Source organism: Amphiura filiformis, chromosome 11 (assembly GCF_039555335.1).
Source record: "Amphiura filiformis chromosome 11, Afil_fr2py, whole genome shotgun sequence".
NCBI classification, from domain to species: domain Eukaryota; kingdom Metazoa; phylum Echinodermata; class Ophiuroidea; order Amphilepidida; family Amphiuridae; genus Amphiura; species Amphiura filiformis.
In genome coordinates this window covers 3,827,814-3,848,258 of record NC_092638.1, presented here as the reverse complement: position 1 = coordinate 3,848,258, position 20,445 = coordinate 3,827,814, and the positions used below count along the sequence as shown (strand labels likewise).

General features: G+C 34.7%; 1 protein-coding gene across 1 annotated transcript in view; it reads right to left on the bottom strand.

The window, feature by feature from the left end:
• The window catches only part of LOC140164235 (indoleamine 2,3-dioxygenase 2-like), a 34,279-nt gene extending 18,819 nt beyond the window's left edge, over positions 1 to 15,460 (bottom strand). Inside the window, exons 1-4 of the mRNA XM_072187493.1 lie at positions 14,931 to 15,460; positions 14,081 to 14,176; positions 12,438 to 12,557; positions 6,983 to 7,116 (exon numbers count right to left, since the gene is read on the bottom strand). Coding sequence (XP_072043594.1) covers positions 6,983 to 7,116; positions 12,438 to 12,557; positions 14,081 to 14,176; positions 14,931 to 15,035 — 455 coding nt within the window. The 5' untranslated portion in view covers positions 15,036 to 15,460. The remainder of the gene's footprint in view (positions 1 to 6,982; positions 7,117 to 12,437; positions 12,558 to 14,080; positions 14,177 to 14,930) is intronic.
• Positions 15,461 to 20,445: the final 4,985 nt, after the last annotated feature.

The following is a 20,445-nucleotide window of genomic DNA, read 5'->3' as shown; positions in this document are numbered from 1 at the left end:
TTCATGGGATGGCACATTGAGACATAAGACCATCAAAATGACCCACCATGACACCCCTTGACTCACCCCGACACCCTTTGACTCACTGTGACACCCCATCTCTGTGCAATTCGCTGCTTTTTTCCACACGCTATTTTTTTCTGCCCAATTTGCTATTTTTTCTGTGCAAGAGTTATATGCCCTGGCTATATTAGTTACCTGCATTTGTAGCACTCCAGGAAAGGTGCCAATTTAGGTAGCATTTGCAGAGTTACATTGCAAAAAGTTTTTATCAATTTGAGATAACTGACCAAATATAAAGATCATATTAAGAATTTATGTTCTACTTTTGATCACTGAGTGTAAAAAATATGCATTGGAATTTTTGAAGTAGGGTTTCAATTTAAATCTAGCATTATGGGGCAGATAGTGCAAGTGGTGGCCTTAATGTAAAAAAGTTGAAAATGGCATTTATCAGCTTCTGCATATGGTTCTGTACATTAGAAAATCATTTTGGAAAAAGCCAAGTGTTATTTATCTCTAATGAGCGACCCACATGTAGATAGGGGTCCAATAGTCATTTTGTTGATATAGGCCTTTGTTCCCTTGTTGATATAGGCCTATTGAAGTTAAATTCCTCCAGTATGTTGCTGTGATGATTAATAAATTTTGATCACAGAAAATAGACACTAACAAAATTGTCTCTTGAGTTAAAGTTATTCACCCCCCCAAGAAACTTGCTTTTAAAAAATAGACAAATTAATTTAAATTAAGTCAGACACCCTCTGATGTCGTTTCAAATCACATGGAGGCAAATCACTTCCAACGGACCGGAAGTGTAACGTCATTATAGTTCTTAAAAAGCTTAAATATGAGCATAATATTCGTGTATTTCCACACAAATATTTGTATTACATCATTTTAGGAAAATATATAAAAGTTGAAATATTCTAAGGCAGTCGGACATGATATATCTTGCATAAACTTGGCGCATTGTTTCAATAACAAATGTATTTCTGAACGCCTCGTATGTGTTTTTCCAGACTTCTTAAAAAAAAGTGGGATTTTGAATTGCCTTTGTTTTGTATTTTGTTTGCTTAAATATGGATAAAGTTTGATTTCTGTTGTTAATCATGCAAATAAAACACAGATGAGAGATATCAATTAGTTTGATAAACGTTCGACTTCTTTTTCATTAAGTTTGTCGTTTTACCACAATAAATTATCTTTGGCTGCGTGGCGCAATCGGTTAGCGCGCATTAACGTATTTTTTCATATCACGCGTATATCCCGGGTTCGAAGCCCACCCAAGCCTTCTCAAATGATTTTTTTTTTCTTCTTCTTCTTTTTTACATTTTCCTAGCTTGTGTTTTTGAATCATATAGAACTGGTCAAATTCATACAAAAAATGTTCCTTTTTTTTTGTTTGTATATTTAATTGGAGAATACTGTCAACCTTTTTTCCTATTCGGATCGGGGGCATTAAGCAATTATTACATAAATTATTAGGCCTACATTTTTTCCAGATTTTGAAAAAGCAATTTGAGTACTTTTGAAAATTTTGAATATGAAATTAAAGAGTATTTTGTTTTCAGTAATAATCAGTTTTATTCTTATTTTTCGATTTTTTAACTTTTTGAATATTTTATAACAGTTGCGTGCTCTAAACATCGATCTACATAAACTCCTTGACCTGAGTATATTTATAGAATTCTCGGAACGTGTTATGGCCGTGTGTCAGGGGCAAGAACATTTGTTTTGCTAAATTTCAATTTTCTTCTCATTTCCTGTTGTATAGACCTATGCCTATACGCGCGAGATTCAAACATTCTAATAATAGGCTATTATTCGCCAAAGGCAGAAATCAGTGATGATCAGGGACTCTATTGTATCTATTGTAATATAATAATGCTGGGTTTTCTCCATATCGCTTTGCAATGAAGTCAGACGACTTTAATATGCAGAAAGTCTGTGTACTTATTACGTAACTTAATCTAAAGTAAATAAACAGACAAATCAAGCTGATTCCATTAGAAAATCATTTTGGAAAAAGCCAAGTGTTATTTATCTCTAATGAGCGACCCACATGTAGATAGGGGTCCAATAGTCATTTTGTTGATATAGGCCTTTGTTCCCTTGTTGATATAGGCCTATTGAAGTTAAATTCCCTCCGTATGTTGCTGTGATGATTAATAAATTTTGATCACAGAAAATAGACACTAACAAAATTGTCTCTTGAGTTAAAGTTATTCACCCCCCCAAGAAACTTGCTTTTAAAAAATAGACAAATTAATTTAAATTAAGTCAGACACCCTCTGATGTCGTTTCAAATCACATGGAGGCAAATCACTTCCAACGGACCGGAAGTGTAACGTCATTATAGTTCTTAAAAAGCTTAAATATGAGCATAATATTCGTGTATTTCCACACAAATATTTGTATTACATCATTTTAGGAAAATATATAAAAGTTGAAATATTCTAAGGCAGTCGGACATGATATATCTTGCATAAACTTGGCGCATTGTTTCAATAACAAATGTATTTCTGAACGCCTCGTGGGGCGTGTTTTTCCGCACTTCCTTAAAAAAAAGTGGGATTTTGAATTGCCTTTGTTTTGTATTTTGTTTGCTTAAATATGGATAAAGTTTGATTTCTGTTGTTAATCATGCAAATAAAACACAGATGAGAGATATCAATTAGTTTGATAAACGTTCAAACTTCTTTTTTTCATTAAGTTTGTCGTTTTACCACAATAAACTATTTTTGGCTGCGTGGCGCAATCGGTTAGCGCGCATTAACGTATTTTTTCATATCACGCGTATATCCCGGGTTCGAAGCCCACCCAAGCCTTCTCAAATGATTTTTTTTTTTCTTCTTCTTCTTTTTACATTTTCCTAGCTTGTGTTTTGAATCATATAGAACTGGTCAAATTCATACAAAAATGTTCCTTTTTTTTTGGTTTGTATATTTAATTGGAGAATACTGTCAACCTTTTTCCTATTCGGATCGGGGGGGGGGGGGCATTAAGCAATTATTACATAAATTATTAGGCCTACATTTTTTCCAGATTTTGAAAAAGCAATTTGAGTACTTTTGAAAATTTTGAATATGAAAATAAAGAGTATTTTGTTTTCAGTAATAATCAGTATTTTTCGATTTTTTATCTTTTTTTATATTTTATAACAGTTGCGTGCTCTAAGCATCGATCTACATAAACTCCTTGACCTGAGTATATTTATATAATTCTCGGAACGTGTTATGGCCGTGTGTCAGGGGCAAGAACATTTGTTTTGCTAAATTTCAATTTTCTTCTCATTTCCTGTTGTATAGACCTATGCCTATACGCCATTGAGATTCAAACATTCTAATAATAGGCTATTATTCGCCAAAGGCAGAAATCAGTGATGATCAGGGACTCTATTGTATCTATTGTAATATAATAATGCTGGGTTTTCTCCATATCGCTTTGCAATGTATCTAACTATGACATGCTTATGAAAATAAACAAAATATGCAGATGAGTTGTATACATAATGACTAAAGAAGAAATCTTAGCCTTCCCAGAATCCTTTGCAACATATCACCTCATTTCATCAAATGACACTCCCATTACAGTTACAGGTTGCCTTTGTTTTCATTTTGAGACAGTGGTATAGATTTCTTTTTGGAATTTGGGGGGATGAGTTTGGAAAAAATTTCTTGAAGTATAGGGAAGCCATCACCTTTTGACGACAGAATAAGTTAAAGTTACAAATGCGTGCGAATCGTGTGAAAATTTTTTTTGCCATATTGAAACTAAACTGGTCAAATCTGGTGCAAAAGTGGAATTCAAAAATTGGCACTTTTGGGGCTGAAATGGCCAAATATGAAGTTCATTTGGTCAAAAACCCACGTACAGGTGTCAGCATTGGGGGGTGATTGTATGGACCATCCCCCCTGGCAAAATATTGGGGGGATTTGGGGGGAAATAAACGTAATTTGCAAGATCTGCATGTGCTCTGTTCAATGAGGTACATTTCGTCACAATCCACCCATGTTGCACTACGTAGCAAATCAGTACAGAAAATTAAAATGGAGAAATGCATTATGGGAAGTGTGAGCTATCTTCTCTGATCATAACACCTGGCAAAATAGAAATTGGTAAAATTATAAAAATCTGAGTGATTTTCCTTGTGAGTGGAATATTAATTAAAGGTCCCTGTCGGTTGTTATGAAGTTGGTTTTATAAACCTGATGGATGTAAATGGCCCAGCAAATACAAAACATAATTTGATTAAAATATTTAAATATATATATATATATCTCAAAAAGTTTTAAATTGAAACTTTAAAAATTGTTTTAAAATATTCTGTATCAGACAAATGTTTTTTCATGATAATGTTGTTAAATAATTACAACTTTTATACAACCTGGCAATAAAACACTTTTTGGCAACCTCTGAAAATGTTAGGAAACATTCTAGTGTTAGTCCAATTATTATTTTCTTGAATTTTATCATTTTTAATTTCTATATATTATATTGAAAAGAAAACTCCTAGGGATCCATTATTTTGTAACCATAGTAATTCCTATGCTTAACCCAGCAAACACAACACCTTTTGGACATTAAAGTCATAATGTACGATCTTATAATATGAATTTGGTTAATTTTTTTCAAACCTGATTTTTTGGCATATTTGTAATGTTTACACATGGCACAACTTGCACCTAAATGGAATCAGCCAAATTTTTTGTGTTTGTAGGTAAACAGAGCAAAGTTCGACATAAAGTCATAATTCAAGAATTTATGACTTTATGTCCTCCCATAGAACTGCGTGTTAAACGGCCAAAATAACAAGCAGTGTTTCTTTCACTTTATCTCGTTATTTCAGCTCAAAATGGACAGAAACCATTCCCGATAATTATTACTAGTATTATTTCAGCATTTTGAGTATATAATGACAAATTTAAAATTTGAAGGAAATCGTACATTAAGCCTTTAAGGTTAGAAAAGGTTGCTAGAAAATGTTTAAATGTTGGGTTATATATTATTAGGGTGTACAAAGGGTATAAAACATCTTCACAACATTCAAAAAACATGTTTTGAAAACATACTGCAAAATATTCTAACGTAATGTTATTAAAGTGCTGACAAAATGTTAACAAAAATTATTTTTGCAATATAATTTTTATACAAAATGTTATTGTAGTGTGTTTTGATACAAAACGTTTTTTATGGCAGTAATAAAACCTGGCAAACATTTTTAAATGTTTTGTGTTTGCTGGGAAGTTCAAGCTGATTGAGTTGGGTTACACAATATTGAACCAGCCTTTTCAAGTTCTGTTGTTACATAACTTCTGCACATGACTGCTCTTATCCTGATATATCCTGTGATTACATTGGCTTCCTTTGTTGGTTTCAAGGGTATCTATTCTTCCATTTATTTGCTCACAAAGAGGAAGGAATAATTTTACCATTTGCAAGATTTTGGGTAAGATTTTGTGTTTTGAAAAAAAAAGGGGGGATTCAGGTTGAGGAAGAATCTAGGGAAGGATGTGACCCAGGCATGAGACTGCACTTTCTTGAAAAATAAACCCTGAAAATGTGTGTGAAGTTAGGCAAAACATACCAAAATAGGCTGAAATTAAGTTGCAGAAATTTTGACTAAATAAAATACACTGAATTCAGTTTAAAACTGGCTGTTCTCATGCCTGGTGCCCACGCAGCGTGGTAGCATGACGGAATAATTTTTAATTTTCTGAAAGAATAGACACGCATCCCTGGTTTTGAATCTTTCATTCAAAACAACTTTGTCAGTATCAATGATAACTGCATGAGTACCCAAGTGAGACCATAATACTATAGGATTGTAAACATATTATTGTTCTAGATACCATTGTCATGTATCGCTGATCCAGTTTTGTGATAAAATAGTTAAAAGAAGCCCTTTATTAAAAAGTGCACACTTTCTTCACAGAATGTCCTATTCTCATAAGCTTATATGTGACACGATCTGGTCCATGGGGGCCAAAGGAGGCATTTTTGAAAATTGAGTTACTGTAATTATTACATTATACACACAAATAGGCTATTATTTATTGAAAACACCAAATGTCTAGCATACTTGGTTCTAATGTTATAAAGTTTTTTGTTGTCTATTTTCTTATGTATTTTCTTGTTTTTTACTCCATATAATTACCCTTACCTCAGTTTCAAATTTGCTACCTTTGGCCACCATGGACCAGATCATGTCACATATTCTTATTGGACATGGAATTCTTAGCAATTTGAGTATAATTGAAAACAAAATTGCATACCAATTTCAGCAAAAAATATTCACAAAAATTGAAAGCATTCAAAGAAAAATCATTTAGATTCAGCCTGTATTTTAATGTTTAAATTCAAAAATGCTGCAAAGATTCTAACATAATAGCAGCTTGTAAATTGATATTAGGGGGCGTTTATTAGAGGTCATTTATAGCATGACAATTCCCGTTAAAATCATTAGGTAAGCTTAAAAGTCACGCTAAAATGACGAACTATGAACTTTTGACACTGACTTATGGTTCACTTCCGGGTTTCTGATGCAGATTTTCGCCATTTATTGCTGCTATTATCGACCATGTGAGCAACTTGGTAAGCTTACTACACAAGATAGCATGGAAATATCAGAATTTTTGAAACATCTTGGTTGAAAAAAAGTGGTGGGGGGTGTTTATTTGAGGGGGGGGGCGACTATTTGACGAAATACGGTATATTTTAAATGCTAACAAAATATTTGGCAAAAATGTTTGCAGAACATCTTATATACAATAACATTTCAGACTTGACTTTTTGATTTTTTGTCTGGGGGCAACTAGGCAATTTCCCGCCCCTGCAGCTCCTGGGCTGTAGCTATGCCAGTGGTTCTTGAACACTGCAGTTTTAAATTAATTAATAATAAGAAAACACTACCCCTAATGCTAATCCTTACCATAACCCTAATTCTAACTTTAACCCTTTTAATGAGTTGTACACTTACTCTAACTCAGCAGGTTTAGATGGATCAATCAGCTTCCAGTTTGCAAGCACTGAAGAGGAATGAGTAAAGCTGGGAGTCATACCCAAGTAGTCACTAATCCCTGCATATGGGATAGCCAGATTACGTGGTAGTACCTGAAATTTAAAGATGTAGAAAAAGTAAAATAAATCGAGAATGAATTAGCAAAATCTATCAGGATCTTGAACCTCTGAGTACTGATGTTTTCTACCTAAATAGTGTCCCTGCAGGGTACATCGGCGATAGGTGTTTATCTTGTCATTCTAAGGAGGAGTGGCAGACCCAGGGGGAAGTAAAGAGGGGGAGTCCCCCCCCCCATGGGACACATTGTACCCCCTGCTCTTGTCCTCTCTATGGGAAGCTGGCTTCAATGATATTTTTAGATTTTAGGCCTTCTTTTACCTTTTTTATCAAATCTAGCTTACCCCCTTGAAATTCATCTTGGCCCGGTTCCCTTTTGCCTCCTCTGGAAAAATTGTGGCTCTACCATTTTAAAGGTAGCAAAACAAGGGAGAGCCAGGATTTAAAATTGGGGTGGGGTAGGGGACTGAGAGGGGTACCTGCAGGGGGAGGGGGGGGGGGTAGGGGAAAGCTGCTGAGGCTCCAGCTTGAAATACCAGGGGGGGTAGGGGAAAGCTGCTGAGGCTCCAGCTTGAAATACCAGGGGGGTAGGGGAAAGCTGCTGAGGCTCCAGCTTAAAATACCAGGACAAAATTGACCAAAAGTTGTAAATGTGCATTTTGCTTTGGCCTGGTTTTAGGCCACAATTGTCCTAATTTTGAACCGTTTTAGCTTTCAACTTAAGGGAACTGTTTATGGCGTTTCGACAGTATTTTTTATGGGACATGAGAGCACATCAGACGTATCGAATTGCATTCTGAATACGAAACACGTCTTTCTGATATCAATAATTTTCATTTTTGAAAATCACGATATAATACAAATTTTATGACAAATTATAAAATTTGAAATTTTTGATATATAACAGTCCTCGGTAAATTTTATAAATCTAATGATATATTTAAAGTGTATGTAGCTGGGAGGAAAAGCGATCGATCAATTGAAAATGTTGACCTTTCATATTCAAGATATGGATTTTTTTCCAAAAAAAACCTAATTTTTTTGGTGTTTTGGGAAAAAAAATCCATATCTTCAATACGCAAGGTCAAAATTTTCAATTGATCGTCGGCTTTTCATCCCACCTACATACACTTTAAGTATAAATCATCAGATTTATAAAGTTTACTTTGTTAGCACTGTTAAATATCAAAATATCAATTTTAATGATTTATCATAAAATGTGTATTACGCTATGTAATTTCAAAAATCAAAATTATTTGATATCAGAATGACATTCTTCGATTCAGAATGTAATTCGATATGTCTGATGTGCTCTAATGTCCCAAAATAAATACTGTCCAAACGTTCATACCCCACCCCTTAAAAATGTGCACATTTTTGATCCAGTTAAGTCATTTTAGCAGCAGGTCAGAATTTTGCTCCCATTGGCTCTGTGGCTTCTGAGACTCACTCTCTAGGTGCATCGTTCTTGTATCCGCTCTAAAAACATCCGTCAGGGAGAAATTTGGAAGGAAAAAATGACAAGTAGTAAACATGGATACTGATATTGGACTCTAGTATATAAACATGTTATGTGTTTTCGGATATTATATATGTGACATGATCAAGGGGAATGAGTCACATGTCGACCCTGGTCGAAAATGAGTTTTACATATGTTTCTAAAGAAGACATTTAGAGCTTTCAGAAACTGAAAACCCCAAGTTGTTACGACTTTTCTTTGCGAAGTTACATCATTTTTTAATTTTAAAAAACAATAGAAAACAAAAGAATTTTAACACTTTCTTTGCCAATATCTCAAAATCAATGTTAGCGACATCCGACTCATCCCCCCAAAATTATTGTACATTCATGAGCATGATATTCACCTCGGAATACAAGTACCCCCCCCCCCCTCCACCGGGACAATTCAATTGGTCATAAGGTTCATTTTTCTGGCCTTGGCATGCTTTATATCCATCCTGGAGTTAAAGGTATGTAATAGAGGTTATCCACTTCACTCATGTGTGACTTCTAACAAAAGGCGCCGATTCCTGTAGTATTCGTTATTCAAAACAAATCAATTCATGACCCCGGAGTTACCTGCATGACTCTTGGCGGGCTATTTTGAAACAGTCATGGTTGCACATGCAGGTACTTCTTTAAGTTGTAAACAAGGTATAGCAGTCGTTGATAGGATATGCAGCTTATAGAACACGGATAACCTCTATTCACAGGGACAGAGGTCAGGGTATGTATACATGCTTTTAAGATTAAGAGTTTACAAAATCACAGAACAAACAAATATGGCACGTTTCAATGATAAAAGGACACACTGTGAGATGTATACATTTTGTAGTATTTGAATTTGTCATTTGAAGATGATGCTTAAGTACATCTCTATGTAACTTTATGTCACACTGGCAGTCATAGCCCAAGTATTTCCAAATTTTGATTCAGTTTTATGCTAAGGCCTAAATATTGTTTGATTGGCGTAACATAAAAAATTAGGGTCGGTCGGCAATTTTTTTACACACATTTTAAGTTGTAAATTGCTGTTTTCTTTTTTTCTTTTTTTTTTTTTAATTTTAGGGTTTTTTTTTAATTTAATTTTTTTGCAAAACAAGATAGAAAGTCTAGGATCCAGGCTATTTTTAGGGTCGGTCTGGTTACGCTAATCAAACAATTTTTTTAGGACTAAGAGTACACTTAAAAGGGGTGTATAATAATTAATATGAATTAGAAAACTCTATAAGCTAGATGGATGGCTGGTGGTGTTGGGCATGTCCTTGAGAGGTGCTTGAACAAAATACTTCAAATTGTATGCATGGCTGTCTTTATCCAGCAACTGCTTTTTAAAATCCAAGGTGATGATGTATGACAGGGAATTACAATTGAATTGAATCAGGGATCGATATAATGGGATAGGCATCTTAGTATTACGTAACACACCGAAAGATGTAGTTTAACTCTAGACAATAGGCGCCATATTGCAGGAGGGTTAGAGTTCATAGAGGAAACGTTAAAGGTTAGTAGATTACAAAAAAATGTAGGTCACCCAGGCACATCACTAATGTGTTTCACGAGTTGTAATACCGACAGGTAAAAACATTGATTTTGTAAAATTCTCCCGATTTTTTAAAATTACTAAATAAGGTTAGTACTTCAAACCATTCTTTGATGAATCTATGCAATATGACGGTAATTTTTGAAACATCTAAGAATCAATCTTAAACATCTTCATGATATTCATTTTTTGCGCATGGTCAAAGCATGCTCTTGCGCTATCCACAGACTATCCGGTGGAAACTTCAAAGCAACGATCATGCGTTCATACATACACGCTATGTAACAGCGCCGCTGCGATTGAGTCGAGAGCCGGGCATAAACAGCGTTTATGCCCGGTGTCCCGATGTTAGATCGCCGGGTAGGAAAAGTGCAGGAAAATCGTGCATTTTAGTAACTTTTTGTTATTATTTTGATGAAATAAGAATCACAAAATGTTCTGGTATGTATGAGCGGGTTCATTCATATTTTTCATGACTAAGCGGTTGTTTATGCCCTCGGCCGCAAGCGCCCCTCGGGCATAAACAACCGCTTAGTCATGAAAATATATGAATGAACCCCTAATTAATATTTACAAAATGGCGAATGATGTAGTTTAACTCGAACAATAGCGTGACCGGCGTGACGTAGTTCTTGGCATTGTTCCTATATGCACTTTCACCCTCCTGTCCAAGGTGATGATGTATGACAGGGAATTACAATTGAATTGAATGAGGGAGATGTTGTGAGAAGGAAGTACTTGGGATCTGGCGATGTGTGATGTTGTAATATTTGTATATAGTTTTGCATGTAATAATATATATGCCCTGGAAGTATTTCATCACAGTTTATTGATTTCTGTAAGTAAAGATACCTTCATATTTACTGTCAGTTGCTGAATACACTTTATGCCCATTCACAATGGTAAAGGGAATTTTGGGACACCGTGAATATAGGTTTCCAACAACTACCATTTTTAATTCTAATTGTCCTCCTACATTGTATGTACTTGTATTACAAGGATTTTCACGTTTTTTGCTGTTAATTTTAAAATTTAAAACCCCACGAAAATATTTTAAACCAAAAGGTTTGTGTACATATTTGAAACTATAGGCGTGTTTCTATTGGGACCGCTTACCGCTAAAAAGACGGTAAAGGAATCATTTCTGCTCAATAGAAACTGACCTTCCCGCTATTTACCGGTAAACAGAGGCGAAGTTTTTACGGTAACGCTTTTCCTTCTTGAGGAAGGAAAATAGCGGGATGCTTACTGGTAAACGCTAATAGAAACTCACTCCGTTCCGATTGAATGCGCATACAGGGAAGAAAACGGAAGTTGAGTCGTGAAATTGACCTCAGTCTGCATCATCAATGAGCTAGCTTGTTTATACCATGATTAAATACCATTCCGTTCGCCAAAATTCGTAGGCCTAATCACATACAAATATTTGACTCATGTGCTATAAATAAAGTAAATGGAAGAAATATTCATAATGCATTATCCTTGCATTATACATATTATGCTAAATATTTAACATGAGTTATGATTTATGACCCTAGTAAAAGCCATGAAATAAAACAACAACAACAACAACAACATCACTAGCGGATGAATCCAGCTGTGCATGCGAAATAAATAGAAATCAACTCGGATCCATGCGGTGTGTGCTTCAGAAAATTAGAAAGATTTCATGAATTTAATATTATGTTGTTGATGTTAAATATACTATTCGCTAAAAAGAATATTAACTGAAATTAAACTGTGAAAGATTAAATTCTAAGACCAACAACGCGCAACAATATTGAGTACTCACGTCGATATCACTGAGGGGGATTTCCCAATGGCGTAATTTGATGTACGAGAACGAATGAAAACGCTAATAAAAAACATTATTCTTCAGTCTTCTTTTCTCGTGTTTGCTACCTCATTTTTAGCCAAACAATTAAGAAAATACTACAATATTAAAATCCACAATGCTTTGCGATTGACCCGAGGATTCAGTGACCCCAGTGCACGACCTTTCGCCGGCAAACTTTTAAAGTGTGTCAATTGACGCTGTTCATCGAGTGTTTACCGGTAAACAACGTGCAATGGAAACTGGCCGTTATCCGCCTTTCGCCGCTATTTGACGGTGAACAGTTTTACCGGTAAAATGCTGGGGGACTCAATAGAAACACGCTACATGAATAAAAAGTAAGTGCAAATTAAAGCTGTTCAGAATATTCCAGTTAAAATCACAGAAAAGTAATATGGTACCGGTATCGTATATATACGTACTGCTTAAAATATCCCGCTAGCAGAATTTTACTAAATCTATATGCCTTATAACTTACTTTTGGTATGTGTTCTTCTCCTTTTACCCACACATATCCACTAGATATAAAAGACAACACAACATGGGCAAGTCTCCACTCCTTGACTCCTTCCAGTCTGGTATAGTCCAGAAGAGGCATCTAAGAAAAAAATCAAATACACAAGAATTAAACAAATATCCAACAAACTTATGAAAGTTAACAGGTAACAATTTGTGATTTAAAATAATTATGAAAGGCAATTTAACAAGCAAATAAATTATATTGACAATTTAAACGGCCCAAAAGCATCCATGGTCTGTCCAACCAGAACAAAGTTAGTAATTGAATAAAATGTTAAGAAATGAACATACATCAGGTGTACAAAATGTATAATGTTCATAAATTTGTAACCAAGTTTAGCAGGGACTGTCTTTTGGAATTTGCAAGAGAGCATTAAATATCTCTTCTGGAACCTTCAAGGAGAGCTGTTTAGAGCATTTACAATAGAATGTAAGGAGAGAACATTTGGTTAACTAATGAGAGCAGCTGAAAATCACTCTCCTATATCAGATTTAAGGAGAGCAGTAGAAAGCGATTGCTCTCGTTCTCCTCACAAGGCAGTCCCTGGTTTAGCTTAAAACTTGGGTACTGAACAAGTCACATGCTGTAATGGTAATAACTAAATTTTCAAAATGTCTGACTTTGACTGGATCAGATTTTATCACATTGTATTGGAAGTGATTTGGACAAGTTTGAACCCGGTTTCACACAATGACTATAGGAGTGGAGTAAGCTCAACCCATGAAACATGAATGGAGAAGGTTAGCCTGGTTATAGAAAATACCAAATGAAGCCTATATGACATGGGGCCAAAGGTGGCAAATTTGAAACTCAGATAAAGGTAAAAATATGCAGTAAAAACAACAAAATACATTATAAGTAAGTAGGCATCAAAAAACTTCATAAAGTCTTCAGAACCAAGTATGCTAGACCTTTGGGGTTTTCAGTAAATGATAGGCTATTGCAGGGTTTTCTTTTAGCATTTTGCTGAAGCGCTACAAGGGTATTTTGAATTTTTTTGACCCTTTTAATTGTGATTTTTTTCCTCTGAAAGGGTCCAAAACATTGCCAAGGGGTAATTTTTTAAGAAATCCTTTTTAACAATATTGGGTGTTGAAATCTTGTAATATTTGATCACATACGTTTTCAAGATTTTGTACTAGGCTGGACTTTGAATTTTGGATTTGAAGGGGTCTGAAGTAAAAGAATGCGTAAATACGCGTGTTTTGTGTGTTAAAGAAAACCCTGGCCTATTGTATGCGTATTAATGTAATATTTAAAGTAAATCAATTTTCAAAAGTGCCACCTTTGCCCCCCCATGGACCAGATCATGTCACATATACACTCAAAACAGTTTACTGATACTAATTCATAATATTACAAAAATGTATTTTTTAAACAAAACTGTGTGTATGTATGAACTTGAACTGAGTGAGAGTTAATTGGTAGATAAATTACAAAAGAAAGAAAGCAAGAATGGAAAAGGATACACCTGGGTCAGGAAATTATAGCGCACTGGTGACAAAGTAAGATATGTATATTATAGAGGCAATAAAAATCCCAGATGAAGAGTTGGATCATGCATAAAAGCTGATTTTGAACAATAAAAAAGAAATTCTTACCTGATGAACAGCTTCTCGTAATCTGTCATTCTTGACTAGAGACTGTAAATTGTTGGCTATCTTCATCCAAGGAGAAAAGTATGGTGGCAGATCCGTCTGAAAATAAATCATTTTACAGTACGGTACACAATAAATATATCATTTTGATATCAACTTTCTCTCAAAAGTTTCTTCCTTTTCTCCTAGAGCTATCTCTCCGAGATTATATCAGTGGCGCAGCATCATCGGGGCACACGACCACTAATCAATCTGAAAATTTAGAAAATCCCATAGAAAAATTGCTGTAAAAAGGCTTGTGCCCCCCCATCAGACCCGATGCCCCCCAAGAAGTACTGAAACATGATTATGAATGTAAATTTGATTCAATTTGGGTAATTTGCAGTGAATGATATTATTATTATTAAGTGTCTATGGCAAGGGTGAAAATAAGAGAGCTTGAATCATGGGCCACTTTGGCAAAAAGTGGCCCCTGGTTCACCTAGATTTGGAAGAACCAGGGGCCATTTCTAATTACCAAGGGGCCAATAAAAATAAAGTACGTGCTGGATAAGTTAAATAAGCATTATTTGCTTAATTAATTTGATATTTTTGGTTCACTATCCAGGGGGCCAGTTTTGTGAGAAAAGTACTCCCCTGGTCAAGTAAAATTGAGATGGAACCAGGGGCCATTTCAGAGTTTCTGGGGGCCAAACGGTTCCCGTCTCCCACTTAATTTCACCCCTGCCCTGGTCTATGGCGAGTGGAAAATCGCTCACTAGAAATTGAGTTTGGGTGAACGGTGGCGAACGAGAGCGATCGCTCACCTCAAACAGCAAGGCCTGTTGGTTTACATGCACATATTTACACTTACCAATGGATCATCCACCATGAAGCCATATTTACCAGACACATCATAGTCACACAATCTTGGGATGTGATCAGACCCAGCCAGGCCAGCAGGAATTACCCCGTTCATCTTTGAAATTGATCGTGACTTCACGGATCAGAAATAAGCAGTGATGAGAGCCTGTAGAAATGCGAATATCATGCAGGTAAAGAACAAGGATGACTGTCTTCAATGGACGAAATTTGGTGAGCGGGTCAGTCAGTAAGCTTAAAACGCCGAGAACGGTAATACGAGTGTTACGTGCAAATAGTCGCCGGTATATAAACACACACACATGTGATGTGATCACTGATTGTAATGCATGTGCACTCAACTCTGATCACGTCAAACCACGACTCCTCTTACAACTGCAATAAATGATGGTGAGTCAATTAACACGGCAGTGCACTCGATGCACATATGAACCCACACAAGCATTAAAAGCCGCATTAATTAAAGATAACCTTCTAATTAATTTACCTGTTCGCCGGGCCTGTTTGTTGTGTGAGCGAAATAAAGGGAATTGCGTAAAGATCTGATGGTACTCAAAATCTTTTATGATAATGCAGTTTCAATGACACCGGTAATTGCCTTTAGCGACATCGAGAACCAGGAAGTAATTCGATCTATCGATCTATTTTTAACGTGATAAAAATTCACGCAATCAGGTGTGACCATTGACCACTACACTTGTTTACCTGGCCATACTGATTAAAGTAATATGGTATGGACGTTTGGACAGTATGAGAGCACTTCAGACATATCGAATTGCATTCTGAATACGAAGAATGTCCTTCTGATATCAAATAATTTTGATTTTTTGAAATTCGCAATGTAATACACATTTTATGGCAAATGATTAGAAATTGATATTTTTGATATTTAGCCTAAACAGTACTCGAAGTAAACTTTATAAATCTGCTGATTTATACTTAAAGTGTATGTAGGTGGGATGAAAAGCCGACGATCAATTGAAAATTTTGACCTCTCGTATTGAAGATATGGATTTTTTTCCCAAAACACCAAAAAAAAAAGGTCTTTTGGGGAAAAATCCATATCTTCAATATGAAAGGTCAACATTTTCAACTTTGATCGTCGGCTTTTCCTCCCAGCTACATACAAATCTATATAGATTTCATATATCATTAGATTTATAAAATATACTTCGAGGACTGTTATATAATTATCAAAAATGTGAAAAATATCAAATTTTAATAATTTGTCATCAAATTTGTATTATATCGTGAATTTTAAAAAATTAAAATTATTTGATATGAGAAAGACATTCTTCGTATTCAGAATGCAATTCGATACTGTGCTCTCATACTGTCAAGCTGTAGGCCTAATTATAAATTCTTCTCCATATTGATATTGGTGTTCCACAGGGCTCAATATTCGGACCCTTATTATTTATAATAATTATGTAAATTCATTCAGTAGTAGTTGTATTATTAAGTGTGTAATGTATGCAGATGATATTTCCCACTGTTCTGGAAAATAATCTGATTGCTAATTTATTGCTGACAGGTAGTCATATCATTGAAATCAATTAACTCTATAAATATGCCTATATAGGCCTACTAAGAAAACTATAAAGTTGATGTTGTTTGGAACAAGGCAAGCTCTAATTAATTATGAAAAACATATCCATCATTTATAAAAGTAAGAGCATTGAAAGAGCTGATAAGTAGCCTATTATACATGTTAAAAGTATTGGGCTATTCCAGATAATAAAAGACCCCCCTTATAGAGGGCAAATGTTTTTTTTGGAAAAAAATCTGGAATTCCAAATTTGTTTTGCAAAAAATATCTGGAATTCCAGACCAAATCTCCGCAAAAAGTATGGAATTCCCGGCACATTCCACCAAAACCCTATAGAGGGCAAACTATTTTTTTGAAAAAAAGTCTGGAATTCCAGATTCATTTTGGAAAAAATATCTGGAATTTCAGACCCAATCTCCGCAAAAAGTATGGAATTCCAGGCACATTCCACCAAAACCCTATAGAGGGCAAACTATTTTTTTGAAAAAAAGTCTGGAATTTCAGACCCAATCTCCGCAAAAAGTATGGAATTCCGGACATATTCCACCAGAACCCCTATAGAGGGCAAACTTTTTTTTGGGAAAAAAGTCTGGAATTCCAAATTCATTTTTAGGCCCTTTACAATTGATTCTTAGTTTCCTGTTTCCCGCCCGCGTCCAAAGAAGAGAATTGCAAAATGTTTAATTATTTTATTTATATTTTCGATTTTCTCTTTTAAAATAACATTTAGTGACTCCCATTTGCTACTTTCTGACTTTGATTATATCAACTATAATGATGAATAAACAAAGAACATAACTGTACCATTACTTATGTATAAAATCAAACATAGTTGTAAAATAATTAAATCACGGTCCTAGTCAAAACGGGTTGATGTAGGTTGTGACCACTTGTTTTAAAACAAAGAAAATAATAGATAATTAATAATTAATAATTAAAAGTCGCCTCATCCCTTGATTTCAACCATGAAACGGGAAACTACGAATCAATTGTAAATTTATTTTAATTTTAATTTTAATATGTTTATTGCATTGCACAAGAAACAAATAAACAAACATCGACCAGATGTGTTGTGCAAAAAAGGCATTAAGGGCCACGGTTGGGCCTCTTAATACACATCAGGGAAGTATACTAGTATTATAGGCCTGCAATTTTCATGCGAGACAAACACATTTGCAAATTTGTTGCATTTATTTTAATAGTATTAAAGGGATTAAAGACTACTCTATAGTATTTTAATCTAAATAATTCAAATACATTGTACATACAGAAGGCCTATATGTTTAAGACTCATATTATTCACTGCTATTATCTTATCAAAAGCACTATAACTTATAAGAATGTGTTTAATATACTCCAACCAGGCCAGTGAGCCTTTAATCACAGTACAAGAATGCTCCAAACGTCATAAAGCATGTTAGCCTCTTGCCCCTAGTGTTGGTGCCAATTTAGGCTTTTAAGCATTTGTATGTGAGGTGCGCCCTTAATTCAGTAAGCGATCTAAATTTAGCTCATTTCTGGACTTGCGCAGAAGTCGTGTAAACAATTCAGACAGACAAAATGGCGGAAAGTTACCCGTGGTAATTACAATTTGTTCTACCACTGAGCACACTAAATCACTAAAATCAGACTAAATAGCTATCTAACAGTATTGTGAATTATCAACGAGTATTAAAGAGATATTAAAGAATTGGTTTGTAAGTGAAAACTGTGTTTGGTGCGTATGTTCAACGAATCCCAGGTTACATTCTGCAAAGTAGGGATCGATCTGTCTCAAATAGGCCAAGAGTTCGTTCGTCAGGGCGAAGTTTTGGTAAAACCCCTACATTAAGTAGAACAAATGGTAAATGTTCTAAGTTGAACAAAGGTTTATGACATGCTATAAGGTTCATAAGTTGAACCATTGTAATAAAATAGAACAGGTATTGCCGTAGAGTCGCAAATTGGCGAGATTTATGGCAAATAAACAAGGTTCTATTTATAGAGCAGTGACAACACGCAGTGCAGTACGCCTGTGTGTGTATACTGTATTGCAAGCTTTTCTGTGATATCAATCAGGGCTGTACAGCAATCGGTACATATGTACATGTGTATAGCAAATAAGCTTATAAAAATACAGTACGTCTGTAAACAAGCTAAAAGTTTTTCTGGGCTATTCACATGACAGTGCATGTACACCAGTATAGCATACACGCTAAAAATAAATCAGGGCTAAAACAGGCATGTGACCGTGTTTCTCATGTCTGTTCGGCAAACATATTTAAATGAAAATTGAGGCTCTACAGTGTTTTGTGTGCGTAAACTCTGTATAGCAAATAATTATTTGAGCAAGCTTATTTAAGCAAAAACTAAGATTCTGCATATGCATAGCACGCCGCAAATTTGCGCGTAACAACGCATACACACATGCAGACATACTCCTATTGATTTTAGGATTTAAGGCAAATATACACGCACGTCAGACGCTTTCTTGATTTCGAGCATAAATCAAGGCTTTTCGGCTAAAAATATTAGTGTGCTTTGGCGAAAATAGGCCTACATCGGTAGGATTCGGTACAAACTGTGTACAATAAATCGCAATCGCATAAAATCGTGTGTAAACAAACACGACATTATAAGCTACGCCATCGCGAATGCTGGACGGTTCGCACCCTTTCAATTTCGGACCCGTGCACTTTCGCCCCCTTTCTATTTCGCACCCGTGCACTTTCGCCCTTTTATACCGCTGGGTATTGTGCTGCTGTCATGCTGTTGATTGATGCACGATCGATTGCTTGAACTCCGGTGATGCGGCGTAGTATGTTTATAGTACTGGGCCGTCGGGCATGCACTTATTAAGTCATGATAAACCCGGAAGGAAGGAAAGAAAGGATATTTTAAAACAAAATAGAGGAACGATTTTTTTCTCAGAATATATTACAGGCCAGATATTTTAGCAGCAGGCTTACCCAAAATAATGAAATAATTATAATTCAATGATAAAAATAGTAATAATAATACATAGTAATAATAATAAATTTATATTTAATTATTAATTATAATATGTATAAAAACAGGGGAAATTTGTTCCAACTGACGACCAAAGGATGGATCCAAAAGGATACAAGTGTCAACAAGCAATGGATAAAATTAAAAACAATGAAAGTATGACACAAAATCCAATGGGGGAGTAACACAAAACATATAAACAAAGTTAATTTAATAATATAATATGATGACAATAATAATATGATAATAATAATAATAACAATAACAATAATAATAATAACACTAATAATAATAATAATAATAAAAATATAATATGATGATAATAATTATAATATGATAATAATAAGAATAATAATAATAATAACGAACAATTCAAACAAGACATGTTTTAAAAGACAAAGCAGCTTTCTTGATAAAAAGAAAAGAAAAAAAAGCACTATAAAAAAATAAAGAAAGAAAGTCATCCCCTTTACACGATCCTCTTTATTAATATCTAAGAAATACATGCTATTACATTATTGACATCTTCGAGTTCAAACATCCTGCCTTAAAATTGTCGGCATAAAGTATTTAGCGGATTAAGATACCGCGTAAGATATGCCGTGGTGTTAATGAAGCATCGTCATAATGAGTCCGTGATTGACAGGCCGGTAAACAAAATGAATCATGAACATATAAACGCCAATCATTTACAATGCAGAATTGGATAGCATTTTTCCACAAATTTGTTTATTTACTTATGTTATTTATTAAAACCATATTTATACAGGGTTATCCTTCAGATAAATCTGCTATTACAGGGGCCCTGTGTCATGAAAACAATATACATAACAATTTGTAGAATTATACATAGGCCCTATATATTATGTAAGATTTTTTTTAAAACATAAACATCAAAAAATCATACATCAAATATATCAAAATTCATTAAAAGTATTTACATTTCTTTGTTTTATACAATTTACGTAAC